Source organism: Trichoderma citrinoviride (genome assembly GCF_003025115.1).
Source record: "Trichoderma citrinoviride strain TUCIM 6016 unplaced genomic scaffold BBK36scaffold_7, whole genome shotgun sequence".
Lineage (NCBI taxonomy): Eukaryota > Fungi > Ascomycota > Sordariomycetes > Hypocreales > Hypocreaceae > Trichoderma > Trichoderma citrinoviride.
The window spans coordinates 23,648-45,791 of NW_020194715.1; the positions used below are offsets into that span (position 1 = coordinate 23,648).

The following is a 22,144-nucleotide window of genomic DNA, read 5'->3' on the forward strand; positions in this document are numbered from 1 at the left end:
GCCGTCTTGCCATACCATCCAGTACTAAACTAGGCACGAACAGCAGATCATTTTTGGAAAACACAATTAGCGGTCGTGAAGATACCAAGTGTATGTAAACACACGTATCTCAGAGTAACCTTGTATACAAAATACAGATTTGTCTGTGTATAGGGTAAATACTATTGACGGTAGGTAAGCAAAGTTGAAGTACAAGTAGGTATTTGTCAAATAGTCAATTCTCCATCCTGCTGTGTAGTAGTACTGCTGTGTGTAGTAGTACTGCTGTCTTCTTTACAAGTTCTACTTCCCTGATACCCATGTCTAAGTCTGTGGAATCATTCCAGTAGTTCCTGTAAGCCCCACGGACATGGATGCAATGAAGCCGAAGACATAGCACGCTATGCCAATAATGAATGGGAATCCGAGATACAGCTGGCTATCCCATCCAAGCGCCATTGCAAAGGATTGGTTGAGTATGAACGCACCGGAGGCTGATCCTATGCCATCACAAACGGCAATAACAGCGTAGAGAATAGATATGTGCTCACGCCTGGCCAAATCAGTTAGAAGGGACTGCAAGGCTGGCCGTGCGCCGCAGCCCAGCGTGAACACTAATAACCCTGTGGCAATCATGTCAGTGGGTGTAAATTACTGACAAATTACGCTGGGAGAACGACATATCGCTTCGTAAAATATACGTACCCAAGACAAAGCCCCCCAAGGCTTGGGATAACGCCATTATGAGGCAGCCGAGACTCATAGCGATGAAGCCATATCGAGCAATGAAGAGGTCCACCTTTGCGGGTACGGCATGAAACTTGCCTTGGCTGACATTCTTGAGGATTGGCAGAATGGCGGCAAGCACGATCAAGCTTTCCGCTGCTTGAATGGACAAGGCGCGACTAGCCTGGCCTCAACAGTCAGAAGACAGCTCAACCAGCCGCGATGTATTTTGTACTAGATGCGCAGGGAGTATATAGTACTCACTGATGCAAGTGGCAAATCGAACTTCTTGGGAATATACTGAAGCATTAGCTCGGTGATAGGGTTTACGAGCTTGGCTACCGGGACTGTCACCAGCAGCGCAATCACATTCCAGTCGTGTAGGAGTTCAGAGAGGATGTGACTGCTCTTTCGAAGAAGGCTGTCAGTCGTCGCCTCGAGGATTTTTGCTGCTGGTTCTCCCTCTGCCAGTCTGTCTGGCTCGTATGCGGAACCTTGCGTTTGTCGTGTAGACGGATGAGCGGCGCCGGGACGGATTATGCAAAGCGTGGCCAAGCATAGAAGGCCGACGGGAAAATTCAGCAGCATCGGCGTAAACAAGAGCTCACGGTCAAGTAGCTCCGCAGCAATCGTGATTGATATGATTTCAGTGATGAGCTGTACCGCCATGAAGAAGAAGAAGCACAAGGATCTGTTGCTGGCATGAGCCCCGATGTCCCCATATCAAGATGCTGACCCATCGGTGCGAGGAGCTAACTTACCGGCTTGCATGTGGAGTGCTCTTCGCTGCGATTGAGTAGATAATTGACGAAAGAATTGGAGATCCACCACCGATTACCCTGAACAGCGGTGCCAACACGACGCTTCGGATGGGGAGCAATTGCCAGCAGTAACACACAATGATGATCCACGCACATGAGAGCAGATATCCTACCACATTGATCCCGGCGACTAAGCGTTCGCCCAAGTGGTCAATAAGCAGGCCATATGGGAGCGTAAAGACCAGGCCGACAATTGCTTCCAGGGTTCCCAAGTAGCCCCGCAAGTGGGCGAGTTGCTGTTGAATGCTCGGTAGTTTGCAGAGGATTTCCGGGATGTTTTTGTGATAATCATTATCGTCAGACCCGGGACCATTCTGGAGATAGTGCTCACGACAAATTCCCAGTTCAATCAGCCGAACTGTGGAGATGTACTTCAGAATGTCCGCAAATGCATATAAGACGAGAAAAGCTGCAGCCAAACCGACATTTCGGAGAGCGTCCTTGCCCCAGCCGAGCCCGTATGTGCGCTGCTGGTCATCCTGGGTGTGTATGTGTTCTTGGGGTTCCTGAATGAGTGGCGAAGCCTCTGCGTCCTCATCTGGCGAGGGCATTGTTAAACGTTGTCTTAACGTTGCATCACTGCCTCGAACAGTGAAGAAGATCCTTCCTTTTCTTGTTTCCTTTTGTAGGCAATGATATCGACATTAGCCGCGCTTACTCTTCTTACACATTTCTGTCGTGGTTCGTCCGTTTGTGGGAGATCCGCCTCTATAAACTAGACCGATACTAGTGAGATCCCTCGCGCTCCACTACGGATTCGTAATACTAAGATAAGGAGACAGGGAACCAGCTTACACTGCATTAGGGAGGTGCATTGGCGTGATGTTTCCGGGCGAGCAGTGATGGAACCTTTGTAAATGCCGAGTTTGATGAATTGGAGGCAAAGGGAGCAAGTGCGGATTTAGATCTATTTTCGATTCTCCGGGGAAGCACCCCATGTAGTAGCAGCAATTCGTAATCATACATCGTACCTGATTAACGGTCGTATCCTAGACCAGAAACGAACTTCTCCTGCATTGGCGTTATGTAAGAAGAATGACCCGAATCCGAGGTTCAGAATCAGAGGGGCGTCCTTCTTATTTCCCTTTTGACTCCTTTCTTGACATACAGCCTAGTGCAAGGTCTGGGTTGTATCTGAGGTTGTGACTTTATTAAGAATCGTTAGTTGATATCCCACCCGGCTATAATAAGTTCAAAAGAGGAACAGTGTTCATATACTTACTGTTTTCAGTGATCGCTTGTCCAATATTGCAATGAAGATTATCTCCTAGCTTTGACCTATTCATCCCTCACAGCTGCTCTGCACCCAGTTACAAGAGCACATTTGCTTTGATTATCGAGCCATAACAGCTACCAGATATGGAACCAAGTACGTCAGCGCCTAGCCGGCTCACGTTCATAGGCGGCGGTTGTCTTGCCCAGGCTCTTATACGTGGGATTTATTCAACAAGTAGTAGCTGGAAAGATGATTGCAAAATCTCCGTCACAGCGCGTCGGCAGGAGCAAGTCAGGGAGTTGAGAGCAAGATTCCCTCTGGCAACTGTTTCAAACAACAATCTAGATGCCGCCATATGGAGTACAGCCGCTTCAAAACGCCCCGACACACACGTTGTCTTCATTTGTACTCTGCCGATAGATGTGCCACAGGTTTGTCTGGAGTTGGCTGGCATCGTCGAAACTCTGGATGTGACATCGAGACCTACCGTTGTTACAATGTGCCCCGGGATTTCAGTGGCCCAGGTCCAGAGCTGGCTTCCAAAGGAAACCCCAGTTGTGAGATCTATGCCTAATACACCCGTCATGTGTCGCCAAGGGGCAACCGCTTTGTTCCCAAGCGAAAGCGCGCTCCCCCGGATAGAGCTTGTGGCCACAGTTTTCCGCGCAGTTTCGCCAGCAATCAGCATCCTTCCAAAGGAATCCTTGCTTGATGTTGTAGCAGCAATATCAGGGTATGTAACCATTAATAGCTCACTTCCTGTTCCCCCATAGCCCTTTGGCCAGATCAGGAGCAAAAGCTATATCAGCCGTGTTACAAGCTGCTTTCAATAACCCTTTGTGTACATCTGCTAACTCGTCCAAGTTCCGCTCCAGCACACTTTTACTATCTCATCGAGTCCATGATCTCTGTTGCGGTATCTCATGGCTTGTCCAAAGACATGGCAAGGAGTTTGATCGTTCAGTCTTGCGTCGGCTCTGGTCTGTTATCGCAAGGTATTGACAGATCTATACACGATCTGAGGAAAGACGTATGTGTACCAGGAGGAAGTACAGAGAAAGCCATCAGCCATCTCGCGGCAAATGGCTTTCCAAAAATCGTTCATGAAGCCGTTGAAAAAAGCCTACAGGCAAACTGGGATATGGCAAATGTTGGCTGAGGGCGTAACAACGACGGGGGACTGCATTACCCCCAAAGGTATGCAGCAGAGTGCACGCCCGTGCCGTGAAGCCGAAAACTCTAGAAACCCTGGAAGGAGACTATTGAGTCAAAGAGCACTATACATAAATTTACAGACTTTCAATCGCCTATGCAATGACTGTAATAACGAACGTTGGGGTATCGCTTTTACAGTGAGACGGGGACCGAACAATATTCTGAGAGAAACATATCATGCACATTGGAAAAAGCTAATGTAATATACACAACAGCATCATCAAAGCTGAGTTACCAAAAGGAAAAGTTCAAGCTAGTTTTAGGGACCTTCTCCCAGGCTTTGTAGGTTCACTAACTCGTAATAGCGGCCCTTGTGTTGCATAAGGTCATGATGAGTTCCGCTCTCAACTACATGGCCCTCGTCGAATACGTAAATGGTGTCGGCTTTTCTTATAGTACTGAGGCGATGAGCCACCGCGATGGTTGTGCGGCCTCGGGCAGCGGCATCTAGAGCTGCTTGTACAACCATCTCCGACTCTGAGTCAAGAGCCGAAGTTGCTTCGTCAAGAAGGAGAATTTTTGGATCTCGAAGAAGGGCTCGGGCAATTGCAACACGTTGTTTTTGGCCGCCGGATAGCATGCTACCCTTACTGCCGACCAATGTGTCTAGACCTTCTCTGTACTGCCGGTCAATATAACGCACGACGGAGCCGGACTATCGTCGGGGAAGAAGAGAGGTTCGAAGGGGAATGGGATGAACACATACGGAAGCGAAAGAATGAAGTCGTAGATATTGGCCTCCTTACACGCCTTGATGACCGCATCTTCAGTTACCTGCAGATCGTTGCTGCCCAGGAGAATATTGCTTCGGATCGTGCCCCGACATAGTAATGGCTCCTGACTGACGAGAGCAAGCTGGCTTCGATACGAGTTAACGTTCAGCTGTGAAATATCTTTTCCGTCAACATATATATGGCCCGAAGAAATATCGTAGAAGCGCTCTAAGAGCGCAATGGTTGTGCTTTTGCCACACCCGCTGGCACCAACTAATGCGACGAATTGCCCTGGTTTGGCTGTAAAGCTCAGACCCGCCAGCACAGGCTGTGTGGGACGCGTAGGATATCGGAAATGCACATTACAAAACTCGATAGAGCCCTGGATGTTGGCAATGACCTCGCCCTCTTTGGACCACACATCAATGAGAGGCTTGCGGTCGAAGAGTTTTTTCAGCTCGGCAGCTGCATTCTTGGCCTTTCCAATATCAGGCGCGTTGGAAAAAATTGAGCCGGCGGCTTGGGCACCGTATATAACCTCGCTGAAACAAACGAAGAACTGGAAAATTGTATACTCGTGCTTACCAAGGAGCGTACCACCGTACCAAAATCCTAAAGCCATGCAGAAGAACGTGAGTGCTTGCGATAGCGCATAAAAAAAGGAAGATTTAAACACCGATAGAAAACTAGCTCGTGCCTGACTTGCGAGCTGGCCTTGATATGTAGCGAGGACATCGTCTTCGCGACAGAGCGAAGCTACGGTGCGAATAGCTGCGGTTGCCTCGCAGGCATAGCTAGCGGACGCCTCATAGGCCTTCTTGGACTGTGCTTGGAATCGAGCAAGCATCGAGACTCTCCAAAATCCGCAGAACAAGAGCACGGGCACGATTGAGATACAAACCAAGGCCAGTTTCCACCCAATAACCAGGGCAACGACCATGGACGCCGTAAGAGTTGTCGACACCATGAAGATTGTGCCTAGTGTTACTCCACTAATGCCAGACAGATGCTTCGTCTCGGTGGAGAGAAAGGACGTCAGGGCACCAGTCGAATGCTCATCGAAAAAGGCAATGTCTTGCCGCAGTAAGACTTTGAACGCCTTACTTCTGGCGCGGCGGAGCAGCTTCTCTGAGCTGATCCCCAAGCAAATGCCTTGTATCGAGAAGAGGAAAAATTGAGCGATACCGAGTATGAAAAGCATCAGGGACCAAAAATTAGCATCGCGTCGGAGCTTCTTGTACAATTCTGGTGGTAAAGCTAATGTGTTGATGGCTTTGGAGTAAATGACAGCCTGAGACGGCTGGCCGCAACCTGCCAGAATCGCGAAAATGAGGCCAACAATCATGAGTAGGAGCTCAGGTCGATTGAAAGACGCGGTGAACTTGACCAAAGTCCAAGGCGAGTAGTGCTTTTCGGCCTTGGCTGTCTCTCTGGCTGACGAGATGGTTGCTCGAGACGCCGTCTCTTGCTCTTTGGTTCTGGCCGCTAATGGCTTTTCATTGTAGGCCGCGGCGAAACTTCCACTTTGAAAGGATGCAACGCGGGCCGCCTTCTCTGTGCACTCGTTCAAGATTACGGCTCCTTGACCCTGTGCGGACAGGCTTGCTGTATATTGCGCTTCGTTGATGTCGCCCAGTCTCTGTGCCTCAACGAGTTTGAAGTATTCGCCTTCTAGAGACAGTAGCTCTTCATGAGTTCCTTGCTCCGCAATCTCGCCGTGAACCATAACGACAATGTTGTCAGCTGCTTTTATTGTCGAAAGCCGATGTGCGATGATGATAGTCGTACGCCCCTTGGCAGCTTTATCGAGTGCTGCTTGCACGACTTCTTCTGATTTGGTGTCCAAGGCTGAAGTGGCCTCGTCGAGGAGGAGAATCTTCGGGTCGCTCACGATTGCACGGGCGATGGCAACACGCTGTTTTTGGCCGCCTGAGAGTAAGAACCCCTGTTCCCCCACATGGGTCTCGTATCCGTCAGGCAGAGACGTAATAAAGGCATGTGCGTTGGCCATCTCGGCCGCCTCTTCAATGCGCTTTCGTGTCAGTTCTGGAGGTTCATTCTCAAGCGGAGTGCCGGTAAGCCCAAACTTGATATTCTCGAAGATTGTCGCAGAAAAGAGTATAGGCTCCTGACCAACTAGCGAAATTTGGTTTCGAAGCCATCGGAGGTTCAGGGATTGTATGTTGTGTCCGTCCAGCAGGATCTCGCCGCTTACAGGGCTGTAAAAGCGCTCGAGTAACCCGATAATGGTGCTTTTGCCGGACCCAGAAGGACCCACGAGCGCGGTTGTGCGACCTGCTGGGACGAGAAGACTTATGCTCTTCACCACTGTAACTTCAGGCCGAGAAGGATATATATGCCTCACATTTCGCAATTCTATGCTGCCTATTACCTGCGTAAGCCTCTTGCCAACGTCGGAAGTCGGGTCAAGAGGTGATTGGCGATCAATGGTGCTGTATATCTTAGCTGCTGCTGCCACCGCGTTATTGAAAGCCTGGCTATTTGGAGCGACGTTTCCGAGAGAGTAGGAGCCAGTGAGAATGGCCATCAAGATGGTCAAGATTTGGCCAACGTCCGCTTCGCCATTGATCAGGAAGCGCGAGCCTTGCCAAAAACCGAGACCGTAATTCCAGAACATGACGGCGTAAAGAGACCCGATCATGGCTGCTTGTATAAGTTGCATCCTGACGCCCTGTCTCTCAGCCGTTCTCAGATATGTGTCGTATTGTTCTGCGAGCCGCTCGTGGTTCCCAAATGCGGTGACCGTTCGAATTGATCTAATCACCTCTTCGGCAACAGTGCTGCCACTGGCAACGCTCTGAAAAGACCGCTTGCCGAAACGAATGATGAGACTGGAGCCGCCACTCATGACCGACAGCAGACACACAATTGTCGACGTGCAGATTAGTGCGAGTTTCCAATACTTAACGTAGGCAATGATGAATGCAGTGACAAACGTTGCCACAGCCGTCAAGGTGAGGCCAATCTTCTGGGAGATGCCGTCTTGGATAATATTGGTGTCAGCTGTTATCCGTGTGGTGATCTCTCCGGCTCCAAGATTGTCGAAGTAGGCAATGTTCTGGCGCAGAATGGCCCTGAGATATTCTTGTCGGATTTTCTGGGTGATCCGCTCCCCAGTGTATATGAAACCCACAGTTGATATGTAGACTGTTGCTAACTCGGCAATGCCAATGTAGACGAAGTACAAAACGTTCTTGTTCAACTGTGCCTCGAAGTCATGGTATGCGATAGTATCGAGAGATACCCGTTGGAATGCAGAAGTCAACTGACCGAACAGAATCTGCTCAGAACACATCGCGTTTAGCAAAACCAGAAGATGTTAGCCGACTCGAATGACTCTATAGAAATCACATACGGATAAGAGAGGAAGAACAGCACCCGCAGCAATAGCACTGATAGCGCTAATGCCGATAAGAAGGCAGTCCCAAAAGTCCGCATAACGATAGAGTGCCAAATAGCTCGGCTCAACAATAGGTGAATCAAGCTGGTTCCTGATGATTTGCTTCTCAGCCTCCCCAGCGAATGTCGAGTTGTTCGTGGGCGATTGCGGTAATGCAAGTGGACAGTCGTTGGCTTCTGCGCCCACAGCTTCCCCCAATGTCATTCGCAAAGGGCCGCCGGTGGCATGATTGGAGATTGCGGCTTCTCGTGAGGGTCCGTTATCTTGCTCGCCCTGTGAATCGTCCATGGTTCGTCGCACTATTTCGTTGATATATATACAACCGCCATACTTTAATCCCTCCGTGTATTATGGTGACTGAGGCAGGGTGAATAAAATAAACCGATAGAGATGTTATGAGTGGAGAAGGAGGGAGCTCGGTGGAAAATGAGACGAAGGGCCTAAGGGTCCGTTCGCCCATAAATACCTGGACGACTGGCAAGATAAAAATCGGGGCTGTCAAACTGCAGCAGTCATCTCCAAGACCCCTGCTAGAACTTTTGCCACGATGGATAGCGCTGAAGGCACAATTTGGCGATTGGGTACGAAATAGTACTACTACATTATTACTATGGACGATTTACGCGGGTAGACATGAGCGTATACGCGTCCTCCTGCCTTAGATAAGGTATACTAAGCGATACCGTTCTATATAAGTCGAGCCTGGAGTTCACTGAGGTGAAGCAAGGATGATACCATTAAGGATGAACCGGAAAATCGATCAAGTCGTGACCCTTCGACGAGTAACCGGCTGCATATCGATCACCAAATGGCTGCATCCAATTGTCTGATAGACGTTAGTATGCGCCCTCAGGCCAAGAGCCAGATTCTCTCACCGTAAGTTGTGTCCGGTTTAGTCATGCAAAGATGAATAATGGACTCATTGAAATTAGAGCCAAAGCTGGTGCGTGGGAATTGTTCGACCAGTGCGTTCCAGTCAGACTGTGTTATTGGCAGCGATGGCCCCAAAAAGTCTGTCACTGCACCTTTGCTCACAAGCTGCACCTCGGGCTCTTTGTAATCGGCGATGGTGAAAGTGGAATGCAGAGCAATAGAATCCCACAGTAATTGCAGTCGGTGACTGTCCCATGCTTGGCCAATCTTGTGCTCCTCAACGAACTGTCTTGCGGCGAAAGCGCCGTCGACTTCAAATCGCCGATCTGGGGTAACAACTGAAGAGTTCACAGCTGGGTCTAGACCGATATCATGAAGGAGAGAGGCTACCGCATGCACTTCCAGATCAATGATCTCGCGGAGAGTCTCATTGCTGTTGATTATGATAGTCGACAGCAACCAGGATCTCATGACATGGTTGTAAATAGAATCAATGGTGTGGTCGCGAGCGAAGGCTTGTGCATCACGGACCAGCGGCGTGTCTATAACGGTGACGCCCGCGATTGTCATCGTACTTTGACAAGCGACGAGAGACGCATGACTTCCTGCAAATAAGCTTCCAGAGAAGATCAAAAAGGCAGTCATAGTCTTGACGGTGCAACAAAGCATTTTGTTAGAGTAAATCGGGGTGAGCTGGACAGGTTGGGATACATCAGATTGAACAGCAGCAGGGGACGTGTATACATACATACACACATAGGTATATATATATGCCATCGTTAACTCACCAGGAGTAAATCGGGACTGATTGATTCCAAATCATGACGATGATGGGCAATTTCTTTCGACAAGACGCGCGCTTGAGACAATGATTTGTTTTTCACATACGGTTTCTAGACTCTTGATAGCATTCGAAGCTAGGTCTTCCCGCGTATGTGACCGGGGTACAGCTTTCCTGGTCTGGACAGTGAAATCATTATCAGCGCTATTCAGCTGAAAAATGTGCCTCGACTTTCTGTAGTAAAATTGCAGATGCATCTTCACTGTCTTCATCACATAGGAAGAGGTGACGCACACTATATCTCAAGTTTTCCGGATGTTACCTTGTTCAAGTGTGATTGGAGCATTTGACTTAATAAGGAGTGCCCGATACCTGTCCATGCCGAAAGCCAGCACCCGTAATTTCTAGAGCAATGAAAATCCTGTGGATACTAGCAAAGTGCATATCTCCATCTCTCTCTACTGACAAGTTAGCCGATGATACCTACACTCATCATCAACCGATTGATAAGTCTTTAGAAGTTTGCAAATCAAACCTCATCAATACCACGTAAGGCCTCTCACCGACAAAGACTACTAAGGAAAAGGAAAGCAATCCTCAGTATCTATCTTTTTTTATATGTTTTTGCATAGTCACAAGATATGCTGTAGTCTATATGCAATCCTGTTAAACAGAACTTACATAGTATTCCCTATAAGGATAACAATGTCGTTAAGACATCAGCGGGGTTTCGTTTTATATCCAACAAATTCAAATGAGCTTATAACTTCAAGAGGCAGGACAAACAAAGTGTTGGAAAAAAGGGGCACCAACATAGGAAGTATCAATACATAGGCAGGCAGGGGGTCAATCCAGCTGTAGGCATAAGTAGGAGCTACAATCCGGTCTAGTTGTAGAGAGACAAGCAAGACAATTGACATACTTTTCAACACAAAGGATTCGCTCTTTGCAAGAGGTAACCAAATACAAGGGGACCATAACAATCCAAGCTTATCTAGAACTTCTTCATATAGCATCTACAATCGTGTTGTCCTTCGTACCACAGGAGCGCTTTAAAGAACAAAAGGTGGCCTGGCATGCCTCCGCCATGCCTTCTATTATGCATTATGCAGGAGGAGATTTGCGTAGTTTGGCACCATATTGCATATTCGCGTCTTGGCGGTGGGTGGTAGACTAACATCAAACCCGCTAAAAAAAGGTGGCATTCCTCTGAGAGTATTTAAGGCACTTTCAACAACCCATTGTTATATTAGTTGGTGGTAGAAGCGTTTTGGAAGTGACAAGAGAGCCTTAGGATGCATAACTAGCTTGCTAGGAAGGGCTTCGCTAGACGCGGTAGCGTAGGCAACCTCAGGACTCGTTAAGTCACTACAGTTTGTAGAATGTACATTCTAGACTCTGCTCGCCTACAATTGCTGTGATGAAGCCGCCACAACGCCAAAGGAGCGCGGTCCCAGGTACATTCTGGCAGCCAGGCTTTCCACATACAAGCACTCCGTACCTTAAGAGATAAAGCAGTGCTCTGGCGCCTCTTCAGAGTATTGACTGTTCACCCCCCAAGCGTCGGGTCAATCCGGAAACTACAAAGTCTTTGATGCAGGTCAGAGTAGGGCAGCCCAGTCAAGGTAATATTGATTAGTCGAAGATCCACAGCATAAGGAACTCGAGAACGATGCCAGGGATTCTTGACTTTTGCGTCACGTGGGCCTGCCTGGTTCTTTTTCCTCTAAGTATAAGGGATGAGGCATTTTCAGCTTACCAAGTTCTCATCTTCTAGCAGTTACAATCGCCCAGCAAGCCTGACATACAGCAGTATCTATATGATAGCGACTGCCTCTCGCGTCTTATGAGTCCAGGCATATACGAGGTCAGACATCACACAGCTGGGAACAGCTGCTGGTATGATGCTCAGCAAGTGGAAGCAATTTATCCAATCGGTCGAAGAGGATGACTGGACAAATGTGGAAGACAAGGCGGAAAGAAAACGAATACAGAATAGGCTTGCGCAGAGGGCTCATAGTTCGTGATTTCCGTTACCGAGGCATCGCTGGTGGTGCCGTAGTGCCGCATCTGAACTTTAGTGTCTAGGATCCAAATTCGAGCGACAACGGAAGTCTAGGGCCACGGGATCTTCGAAAGCTTCAACGAAAGAAAATTTAGTCCCAAATACTCGCGGGGGCGCTAACACCAACGCGGAGCAAAGACAAAAGGCCTTGGAGAAGAGCCTAAGGTCAGCGAACGCCGAGATACTCCCTGTTTCTACGACGGCTCTATCGCATATCAACTCGTCGACCACAAATTGCGACAGAAATTGCGACAGGTTAGAACAGATACTGGATCTTGAACCACATCTGTAAGCTTTCAATCTTGGTGGGAGACCACTTCACTTCACAGGGCTGAAAACCTTTAGAATCCAACGAAACGAAGATCGATTAGGACCTCTATCATCAGTCAAGGCGGATCTAGCGATTACTATGCCCGGAATGCAAACTTTGGCCGCTCTCTTGACGAACAGATATATTCTTTCAATCGACTGCAGCCAGCTGATTCCCGCCATCCATATACACCCTTCTACTTCCACTCCGCCTGCACTGACACCCACTAATCTCCAAGCCCACACAACACATCTCCCGTTTATTGACTTGATTCCATTCCCACAATTCCGGGATAGTCTTCTGTGCGCTGGAGATTTACTTGATGCTCGCAATTTTTGGAATGATCTAGTGTCCGGTAAGATCAAAGTTTGGGGAAAGACCCCTTGGGATCGAAGAGGCTGGGAGATGCAAGAAGACTTTGTAGACAGATGGCGTTGGGTGATAACTGATGATATCTTGGAGGAGACGAACTTTTGGAGAGTGTCTAGAGATGAAGCACCTCTTCTGCCGCGGTTGGCTGAGAACTAGAACAAGAGTGTATTTCAGCAGCTAATTGAGTTTGAAACTTCCAATCATTCGGAGCCTCCCAAGTGATCCAGGTAAGCATGCCCATGTGCACCTCCAATATGCCCAAACATCAGCCTTACCAACTCAATCGTCGAGTGTAGATTCATGGTTCCCAGAGCCCCAGATCGCAAAATTTATGTGAGAGCTCTATGTATTTAAGCGAACTTTTCGCAACATGTTTTACACAAGAAGCAGTCTCAAGTTTGTGAAGAACAATTGCGCTCAAAGCTGGCAGGTCGCAGCTATATGCTGGACATTGCCCTGCTTGAGAAGGTTGATATACATATGCTCCCAAACTGACCTTACTCAGTTAGGCATGTCTGGCAATCCATTGGCCCCGAATTATTAAGCGCGTAGAATCATCTGACTATTCTGACTACCAGGTATTCTGACCGTTCTGACCGTTCTGACCGTTCTGACCGTTCTGACCACAATTGACAGTCAAAGTATGAAGCCATGCTGTTATATGCCACAGACTTGGCTCCCAACCTCGTCATGTTAGCTCAGCATGACGATTTGAGTTGTTGATTTGTAAGGAGGAGTTGGCTAGATGCAGAGGAGGATATCAGGCAGAAAAGACATGGTTGACCTGATCCGGCCGGCCTGCGGATGTCCCAATGGCAGTAGGCCAGGCCTCGAAAGTTGAATCCTTCACTATTGCAGAGCATATGTATAAGGACATCGCCAATCGTTAGACAAAGGATTCAACTTGTGAATACAAAATATTCCTACCAATTCCCTTACATTTGAGCTTCTCTAGCAGACCACCACGCTCTCTGCTTCGATTCATACATCATGTCCGAACAACCTAAGTGGCTAAGCGCGCCGCATTCAGCGCAGACGGTTCGGGTTCGACTTATCGAGGAGATCGGGACGCTGAGCCTTCCGTCGGCATTGTTTCTGGACCCAGTTTCAGAAGGTCACGAAGTCACGAGCGGACCGGCCTTGGCGTTTCTGATTGAAAACAAGACTTTGGGAAAGATGGCTCTCTTTGACCTGGGCATCCGGAAGGACTGGTGGAACCTGCCACCGAACGTTCGAGATTCGCTTGCCTTTTGCGTCGGCGTCAAGGTGGAGAAAGGTGTCCCTGAAGTACTGAGAGACGCTGGCATATCGCTGCAAGATATCGACGATATTATCTGGAGTCACTCACACCTCGACCATAGGGGAGATGTATCGCTCTTCCCACCAACCACGACTCTGCATTATGGGAAAAAATTGGCGGCCTTGAAGCCTGAATCTACGGGTGCGGCAGAAGCTGTATTCTTAGCGTCGGATTTCGCTGGGCGTCCTAACAAGGAGGTCGACTTCAGCGATTCCACCTTTACAATTGGCGGCTTTCCTGCGCTTGATTTCTATGGTGATGGATCATTTTATCTTCTTGATACTCCCGGCCACGATCATGGTCATATAAGTGCTCTGGCTAGGACCACTAGCACAGCCGCGGGACAAGAGAAGGATACTTTTATTCTCCTATCTGGAGATGCTTGTCATTTCTGCGGCGTCCTGAGACCAAACGCTTCGCATCCGTTCCCAAGCCGCGAGTTTCCCGACAACGGTGTTGGACTTGCAGGCGTCGAAAGACCCGAAGTGCTACTAATGCGCCATCCCCAGTTCCCTCAATTTTCAGATGGGAGGGATTTGGTGAACGAAGCGGCTCGTACCACAGCATGGTACCGTGTTTCAAAAGGCCAACTCTCTACATTCGTAGATCCGGTAGTGGGTCAAGCCACAGCAGATCGTCTGAGAGAAGCGTTTGATGAAGCCAACAATGTTTTTGTTGCCCTAGCTCACGACACGAGTCTCCTTGTACATGTCAACGGAACGCCTCTGCTGCCCACGCTCAACAAAGCTCCGCAGGAAGACCTGAATGGCTGGTATCTGGAAGGTTGGAAAGATCGGCTTTACTGGACTTGGACTGACCAGCTGGGTAAGACAGATGGGAATGGAAAAGTAGATGCCCCAAAGCCGCTGGTAGTGGGATTTTGGATGCATGGGGTGAAGTACGACAAAGTCCAGGAGGTGATTGAACATGCATAGGTAGTCGAATACGCACTCCAGTACTTCACAGCATGGGATATTGGTTTGCATGTTATCATATTGCTTTAGCAGCCTACGGAGTAGCACGTCGTGCCTATTCATCATCTGCTGTTTGTAAGCACAATGATTAGCAGCTTAATTGGAAGATTAAGGCACCGTATTTGACAAAGTCATGCGTAGCAAATGTGCAAGTTTGGATAACATGATACAAGAGACACACAAGCTTACCAGCACAACCTCGTCATTTCAAGTTTCGATGTCTCGACTTGAGGAGAAGCCGAGAATGACCATATATGCCCAAATGGGCGTCTCAGAATAGTCTGCTGTTGCACATCTGTTGTGCTTGTTTCCTTGTCTGTTGTCAGTAGGGAAGAAGTGGTACATTGGATACGACTAGTAGTATGGGTATCCCGGGCAGTCAATTTGACGTTGAGTCACCAATCAGGGAGGAGAGACAAATCAGTGCGGTACATGGGCACCGACGAGCCGAGGCCACATTCTGCAGGGTATGTTCTGTTCAGCGACTCGATTGGCAGCCTCGGACTTTAGTTACTCCACTGCCTAGAGACGGCTGACGCACCAACGAGGGGAGATCCAAATTTTGCTACAATCCGTAAACTCGACGCCATCCAAGTTGTACGTGAAAAGAGCTCATCTGAGAGCTGTCCGTTTAAGCGCTGCATCCCACTCTGCACGTGGAGCACAATGGCACACTCCAAATCAACAAAGCGGAAGCGAAGTGCTCAAGAGAAACTCTCTCAAAAGCACATCAAGGTCGAAAAGGCAACATCAGCTGTTGCTACGTTACCTGAAGATGAGCGAGTCGAGATCAAGCGCCTACAGACAGTAATTTCGGATGAGGAGCTAGACATCACGATCGAGACACTTACAACTCTAGCACAACATCCAAGCTTGACAAAGTCCAAGCTCTGCAGGAACCTTCGGACGGCTGTCTATGACTTCCGCCAATCATGTACCACCGGTGTCAATGCCACCAGTAAGTCTGCTTCTTGCTACAGCACTTGACGCAACGGATGGAATCTAAAGTGCTCTCTAGAGGATAGTGCCAACTTGACGGCGCGCGTGTCTGCCGCACTTGCTGATGAGAGATTCCTCGAAGCGAGGATCTTGCTTGCCGAGATGCGGCTCCGAAGAGAAGAGCCCAAACTGGGAGCGCTGTGTCGTTGGGTGCGAGATCTTGACGTTGTGACGCAGCCAAAAGGCGTGAGCATAGATAATCCGAAACGGTCGCCCAAAGACGAGGAGCTCCTCTGTGTACTAGATGCTGTGCTACGTGTCAGCTGCCCAGTTGATCACAGTGTCGGTGTCACGAAGCCTCTACCTGGATCTTCCTCTCGCATAGCATTCCAAGCCACGTGGGATGTACGTCCCTCTGTTCAGCCACAACACGTTTATGATTCTGTTCTGGATCGGACTATCTTCTCTTCGGTACCAAGCTCAGTCGCTTCTTCTCTTCGCATCATCGAGACAACACCTGGCCACCTCCGCAACCCCCCCAATTACCATCCAGCGGTTCTGTATGCTTCTCAGCCCGATACCGTTCTGCTGTCACCGGAAATTCCCCAAATAACGCTTCACAAGCATCCGAACGTTCCCAATCTCAGTCTTGCGACGAATCTTCTTTCGCCTGAAGAATGCAAAGCCATCATTGCTGTCGGCGAAACGGTCGGTTTCCTTCCAGACACGCCAATACGCGAGGGTGGCGATAGTAGTGTTTTGGCACACAACTTTTACTGGATCATCGATACCGCATTTCACGACAAGCTTTGGTCGCGAATCGCTCCCTTTGTGCCATCCTCGGTTGATGGCCGCTTGGCCCGTGGCCTGAACAGACGTTTCCGCGTGTACCGATATGTTCCCGGCGCTGAATACCGATGCCATATCGACGGAGCTTGGCCACCCTCCGGCATCCGACCAGACGATACGTATGTGTACGACGATTCGCCTTTTGGAAAGAAGCAGAGCTCGTTATTTACGTTCTTATTGTATCTCAACGATGAGTTTGAAGGAGGAGAAACCACCTTTTTCATCCCAGCACCCATTGAAGGCACACTGAATGCCTACCGAGTACGCCCTGTCATGGGCGGCGTCGCCATATTTCCCCATGGAGAGACGCGAGGGGCTTTGCTGCATGAAGGATCAAGCGTGACAAAGGGCGCCAAGTATATTATAAGGACAGACATTGAGTATGATATAGATCCCTCACAATAGGCTTGGACGGCTTTGCTGTGAGACGAGTCTTTGCACCACGCACCTTTAGCGGCTGGCATCATTCTACCGGGAAAGCGCAGTGTATCGTATCATGACAACAGGTTTCCCGTGATACGCATTGTTTCAGTGAGAAGCATGCTACGGAATGGCTCAGTGACGCGGTATTTGCAATCATATACATGTATCTATCAAGCTATATACTTGGTGACGTTTTTACAGCTTGCATCTAGATGCGCACCGCCATTTCTATATACATAGGTAGAGAAGGTAAGGTATGTACATTATCAAGGGGGTATGTAAAGGTAATTCGTGGCTTTGTGCTCGCATAAATGCAGCTTAGTCGACATTGCAGCGTCCGTTGGTGCAGACAAGGGCATCAGAACAATCGTCGTCCGTGCCGCAGCTGGCACCTTGGCAGTGGCCCTCCCAGCTGCAAGATGATGGAGGTGGAGTCGAACCGCTACCCGAACCGCCACCGCATGTACCACTGATGCAAGTAAGGTCATCGGAGCAATCATCATCTGTGCCGCAGCTGGCACCTGCGCAGTGGCCTGCCCAGCTGCAAGTGCCACCACCATTGCCCGGGTTGCTGCCGCCGCCGTTTCCTGGATTGCTTCCACCGCCATTGACGGGACCGGTTGGTTGCCCGGGAGCGTTGGTATCGAAGTTGTACAGGGTCTCGTCCAGGATTTGCCAGGAGATGTCGATATGACCGGCATTGCATGCGTTTGAGTTCAAGGCATCAAGGGCCGAAAAGCTGAAGTCCAAGCCAGGAGCTCCATTAGGATTCCACTGGGTGTTGGTAGAGGATCCGGTGCCACATCGCTCACAGCCATCACCGATGAAAAATGGCGTGCTAGATGGCTGTCCGTTAACACTGACCACAACCCGTCTACCGCAATACTTGGCCAAGTTTCCGGCCAGAAGGGTGTGGTTCATAGCAACGAGGTTGTTGCTACCCACGTTGTTCAAGGTCCAGGGGAGAAACTGGCTGCATTCGACAAATCCCGTATTCATGTTCGTGAAATCGGCAAAGCAGGATTGGGGATGCTCAATATCGTAATAGTAGGTTCCAAAGCCGTTTCCGGAGTTGATAACCGACTGTCCAAGTGCCAGTTTGGCAAACAGGCCAACAGACGCGATAGTTTCAGCCCTCATATTTGCGGTTCGATAGATGAATATTGTAGAATGACCTTAAGGGAGTGGTGATGAAGATTGATCTATTGGAGGAGAAGTGCTGCCGGTATCTAGTTGATCAGAAGACGTTGGAGATACTCGGATACTTATAGCTCAAAGTGGTACACAGAAGCATTAGGAGTAATAGAGAGTAGACGGCCTGAAGAAACATACGAGAGGTTCAAGCATGTAATCCCATTGAATAAAGCTATTTACACACTATAGATTGATATAAGCTTATGAGCACCGTCGTCCTGCCATTCTAGGCCACACAAACATGCAAAGGACAATATTATCTGGCACTAGGAAAACCTTGCACCCAGAAATTACACTCGTAAATGGAATCGGAACTCAATCTGCCTTCCTCTTTGGAAGAACAGCTTCCAATCGCGTGTTAGACATAAGACGACCGGGGTCCATCAACAACGGGTCATCCTTGCGGAAGAGAAATTAATGGCCCCACCGACGCCGAGGGAAAATGACCTTTTAGCAGTACGGAGTAAATGGTGGTGCTTTGTATGGAATCTCTTTTGCTTCCCCTGAGGTTTGAATTGGAACGACTTATGGGAGCGGTAAAGCTACAGTTTGCACACTTCGTATAATCGTTTACAGCGAACTGCAAATATTCTTGCTCTAGCATTTATATCAGGCTGACCAACAGTTGGAAGGACACTAACACATGCATTATACAGTGTTCGCACCCTACCGCTCTTTCCTCCTGCATGCGATGTATAGATTTCGAGCTTTGCAGCCGCTGGAATGATTTAACAAGAGGCATGCGACAGGTAAGGTAGACAGGACAACTTTCTAAAATGCACAGCACTGAAACAAGGCCTCTTTCTATACAGAGTGACAATACGTATCATCAGACGTCAGGCTCTCGTACCTAACTAACGTAGTGATAGTACGGCAATAATGCTCGTGCTTATCGTAGTCCTCTCCTGCTTCTACAGTGCAAATTCACGTGTTCTTAAGGCAGCCCGCGATAGATGCAAAAACGGAGGTGCATTAGACACATCTAAGGTAGACTAGTGCCACCATGCCCAATCTAGAGGGATTTGCCTCACTGCCACCACCTTACTCGCCTGCAGTATTAAGTCAAGTTGTCCTTTTGCTCTGCGTTCTGGCCGAGTTGTGAATCTCGCCAACGCTCAGTTGTAGGCAATGGAGCTGACATCAATGACAATCCACTCGATCTCGCCGCATATTGGACTGCTGCTCATGCAATGATGCAGAGTTTCTAGCCGGCAGCATGTCTTTAATCGCAAGACATACGATGGTATGCTTTCTTGTTTAGTTTGTCTTCATGTAGTACGACCTGTCTCACACTGAGACTCTTTTTGTAATATGTATGAATTATTCCGGCTTATGACTGTCATTGCCGTTTAGAGCTGATAAGATGTCTCAAGTCTCTGGAGGTTTAGTGCTGACTTGATTTAGCCCAGCAAGGCGAGTTTGCGAACAGGTGGGATTCAATCAGCTGTCGTGATGAAGAGAATCCAAGATGTGTCTGCATGTTCTATTCTTCCTCTGTTTATAGCCCCTCTGTTTTCAATAGCTGCTTCAACCAATCTTTTTTCCTCGAACCAGCAGAGTATCCCTCAGCCAACGTGCCCTCTGTAGGATACGGCTCGCGCCGTGATTGGTTGTACTCAGAGCTTCCTGATTAATCCACGCACTCAACCTTCCACATTAAGCTTACTTTAGCGCGTGGCGTGGAATAACACAGGGGACGACTGGAAGGAATTCTCACCGCTTTGAACCTTTTCCGCATCTGGCAACACCCCATCCTACAAGCTCGTATTCCATGAAGGTGCCTTATGTTACGATGTATTAGAGTGCAAGTATATAAGGCTATTGTGCAATACAGATTGTAGAAGCATTGGTCTCTACCTGGTCCAATAATTCGTCCACCAGAGTTTTGAACAGCCGTTGTCACAATGCATTCTCCGACTTTCTTCACACTTCTCGCCACGGGAACTGCTTCTCTAGCTTACACTATTCCTGCCAATCTTCAAGCCATATACAATGCCCACAAGGTCTGGACTACTTGATACATCCGCGAAATTCAGTCTATACGAGGCAGATCCTGACGTTGATACATTAGGCGGGAACTTGCGCTAAACCACTGTCTGGAACCTCTTCTTCTGGAGCTGTCTTCTGCGGAGATATTCCCAACGCCATATTCTTGAAGGGAAGCTCCGGAAACTATGACAACATGGACGTCGACTGCGATGGCGCCGATGATAAGGCCGGCGATTGCTCCAATGACCCCACGGGATACGGCGAGACAGCATTCAAAGACACTGTGCAGTCATATGGCATCCCGGATTTGAACGCAAACATTCACCCATACGTGGTTGTTAACGAGAAGCCCTTTTTTGATGGCCAGCAGTATATCAAGCCCCTGAGCGTTATGGCTGTCGTTTGCAACAATCAGGTGGTAAGTTTGATTCTGTCTTCTCTTTGCCGTACCATATTTTTTGCAGGGCGGTATATCCCCTGCCACAAACCCACTGTCACAGGTTACTAAAATCATGAGTCTCAGTGGTATGGTATCTGGGGCGACACCAACACAGAACCAACAACCGGGGAGGCATCGATTTCACTTGCCCAGCTTTGTTTCCCCAACGAGCATCTTAACGGCGACTTCGGACATGGCGCAAAGGATGTTCTTTATATCGGATTCATCGGCGACGATACCGTTCCAGGCAAAAATGGTGCCAAGTGGAATGCTCAAAATGTTTCTGAATTCGAAGCAAGCATCAAGTCTTTGGGAGACAAGCTCGTCCAGGGCCTTGGCGGGAACAACGGCGGCACCACACCTCCTCCAACCACCTGTTCTTGGGAGGGTCACTGCATCGGCGCCTCCTGCGGCTCCGATGATGACTGCTCTGATGACTACGTTTGCTCCAGTGGCAAGTGTGCCGCGGATGGTGGCAGTGGTACTCCTCCCCCTCCCCCTCCTACCACCTGCTCTTGGGAGGGCCACTGCATCGGCGCCTCTTGTGGCTCTGATGACGATTGCTCGGATGATTATGTCTGCAAGAGTGGCAAGTGTGCTGCGGATTCATGAGTCTCGAAGATCCGACATTCTCTTTCTTTTCCATGAATGGAGCATGAGTTATGAGAACCTCTTTATACACTCAAATTTGAAGTATATGAGATAGCCGACGCTCTATGCTTCGGCAACTTACACCTTTATATAATTCAATAAGAGTAAGAGAAAGTGTCACACATATTGGTGATGTGTATCTGGAATGCTATAGTACATATTGTCAAACGATACTCTGCATCATGCTGAATTCAATGAACAGCCTCAAATGCCTCAAGTTTTAGTTATAACAGCGGACTAAAAATTCCTCTTGGCCTGATATTGCGTCGATGTCATCGGATATTATATTATGCTTAGGGTAACCCTCAGGCGTTGCTTCTGTGACGACCTCATGGACTATCTATGTCTCTAGGTTCTTTCCGGAGCCGTTGGTGGAGCCATTAGGAATACCGCCTCTGGCATTGTCTGCGCAGCTCTCATTCTCCCCAACTCCTTGCATATCTCCCTGCAATGGCACAGCCTCCAGCGAGAGATAACCGAGATTTCTGTTGTTTAGCATTATTCTACCTGCTTGGTAGCTGCAAATGTCACTTCCGATAAGAGCTACACTGTATCACGCACGTCCTTCTCATTCCCACACTGCCAATTTGGGCTGTGCCAATGTTTGCAATGTTTGCATTAGAGAACATTGAACTGAGAGACGAATAGAAAGGCAAAATTTGTTTATTACGGTGGAACAATCAGATACAGCCCAGGGCTACCATATCTCGTGACTCATTAGTACCTATGTAGTTGCGGATACTTGAATTGCGAGATGACTGACAGTGGCGTATATTAGGCGGGTTAGAGCGTCCTAAATGGGTAATCGATGAGTCGACGAAACCACTGCTTGCTAGTTGTCACGGGGTAAATGACTGTCACAGTGCAAGCACTGTATCTTGCTGAATAGCTGGC

General features: G+C 48.7%; 9 protein-coding genes across 9 annotated transcripts; 5 read left to right on the top strand and 4 right to left on the bottom strand.

Moving 5' to 3' along the window:
• Nucleotides 1–303: 303 nt before the first annotated feature.
• On the bottom strand, nucleotides 304–2,077 carry BBK36DRAFT_1119443 (MFS general substrate transporter; the record flags this gene model as incomplete). The annotated part of the gene is made up of 4 exons (XM_024890591.1): nucleotides 304–602; nucleotides 685–889; nucleotides 970–1,396; nucleotides 1,467–2,077. The coding sequence occupies 4 exons, from the start codon at nucleotides 2,075–2,077 to the stop codon at nucleotides 304–306; spliced, it is 1,542 nt and encodes a 513-aa protein (XP_024749409.1).
• An 808-nt stretch (nucleotides 2,078–2,885) lies between these two features.
• BBK36DRAFT_1168720 (coenzyme F420-dependent NADP oxidoreductase) lies at nucleotides 2,886–3,901 on the top strand (the record flags this gene model as incomplete). The annotated part of the gene is made up of 3 exons (XM_024895216.1): nucleotides 2,886–3,475; nucleotides 3,607–3,700; nucleotides 3,872–3,901. The coding sequence occupies 3 exons, from the start codon at nucleotides 2,886–2,888 to the stop codon at nucleotides 3,899–3,901; spliced, it is 714 nt and encodes a 237-aa protein (XP_024749410.1).
• Nucleotides 3,902–4,216: 315 nt separating this feature from the next.
• On the bottom strand, nucleotides 4,217–8,379 carry BBK36DRAFT_65772 (P-loop containing nucleoside triphosphate hydrolase protein; the record flags this gene model as incomplete). Its single annotated transcript, XM_024898449.1, has 4 exons — nucleotides 4,217–4,574; nucleotides 4,664–7,971; nucleotides 8,047–8,202; nucleotides 8,278–8,379. The coding sequence occupies 4 exons, from the start codon at nucleotides 8,377–8,379 to the stop codon at nucleotides 4,217–4,219; spliced, it is 3,924 nt and encodes a 1,307-aa protein (XP_024749411.1).
• A 449-nt stretch (nucleotides 8,380–8,828) lies between these two features.
• BBK36DRAFT_1168722 (hypothetical protein) lies at nucleotides 8,829–9,534 on the bottom strand (the record flags this gene model as incomplete). Its single annotated transcript, XM_024895217.1, has 2 exons — nucleotides 8,829–8,917; nucleotides 8,967–9,534. 2 exons carry the CDS (start codon nucleotides 9,532–9,534, stop codon nucleotides 8,829–8,831), a joined length of 657 nt encoding a protein of 218 aa, XP_024749412.1.
• A 2,793-nt stretch (nucleotides 9,535–12,327) lies between these two features.
• BBK36DRAFT_1100172 (hypothetical protein) lies at nucleotides 12,328–12,627 on the top strand (the record flags this gene model as incomplete). The annotated part of the gene is made up of 1 exon (XM_024889144.1): nucleotides 12,328–12,627. A coding segment is annotated over one exon (300 nt), but the record flags the coding sequence as incomplete, so codon positions are not given.
• An 855-nt stretch (nucleotides 12,628–13,482) lies between these two features.
• BBK36DRAFT_19803 (hypothetical protein) lies at nucleotides 13,483–14,727 on the top strand (the record flags this gene model as incomplete). The annotated part of the gene is made up of 1 exon (XM_024897887.1): nucleotides 13,483–14,727. One exon carries the CDS (start codon nucleotides 13,483–13,485, stop codon nucleotides 14,725–14,727), a length of 1,245 nt encoding a protein of 414 aa, XP_024749414.1.
• A 705-nt stretch (nucleotides 14,728–15,432) lies between these two features.
• On the top strand, nucleotides 15,433–16,959 carry BBK36DRAFT_1200041 (hypothetical protein; the record flags this gene model as incomplete). Its single annotated transcript, XM_024897112.1, has 2 exons — nucleotides 15,433–15,724; nucleotides 15,785–16,959. The coding sequence occupies 2 exons, from the start codon at nucleotides 15,433–15,435 to the stop codon at nucleotides 16,957–16,959; spliced, it is 1,467 nt and encodes a 488-aa protein (XP_024749415.1).
• A 226-nt stretch (nucleotides 16,960–17,185) lies between these two features.
• Nucleotides 17,186–18,117, bottom strand: BBK36DRAFT_1168725 (hypothetical protein; the record flags this gene model as incomplete). The annotated part of the gene is made up of 2 exons (XM_024895218.1): nucleotides 17,186–17,205; nucleotides 17,436–18,117. 2 exons carry the CDS (start codon nucleotides 18,115–18,117, stop codon nucleotides 17,186–17,188), a joined length of 702 nt encoding a protein of 233 aa, XP_024749416.1.
• Nucleotides 18,118–20,075: 1,958 nt separating this feature from the next.
• On the top strand, nucleotides 20,076–21,211 carry BBK36DRAFT_65774 (glycoside hydrolase family 75 protein; the record flags this gene model as incomplete). Its single annotated transcript, XM_024898450.1, has 4 exons — nucleotides 20,076–20,174; nucleotides 20,243–20,578; nucleotides 20,684–20,923; nucleotides 21,059–21,211. The coding sequence occupies 4 exons, from the start codon at nucleotides 20,076–20,078 to the stop codon at nucleotides 21,209–21,211; spliced, it is 828 nt and encodes a 275-aa protein (XP_024749417.1).
• Between the last annotated feature and the right edge of the window lie 933 nt (nucleotides 21,212–22,144).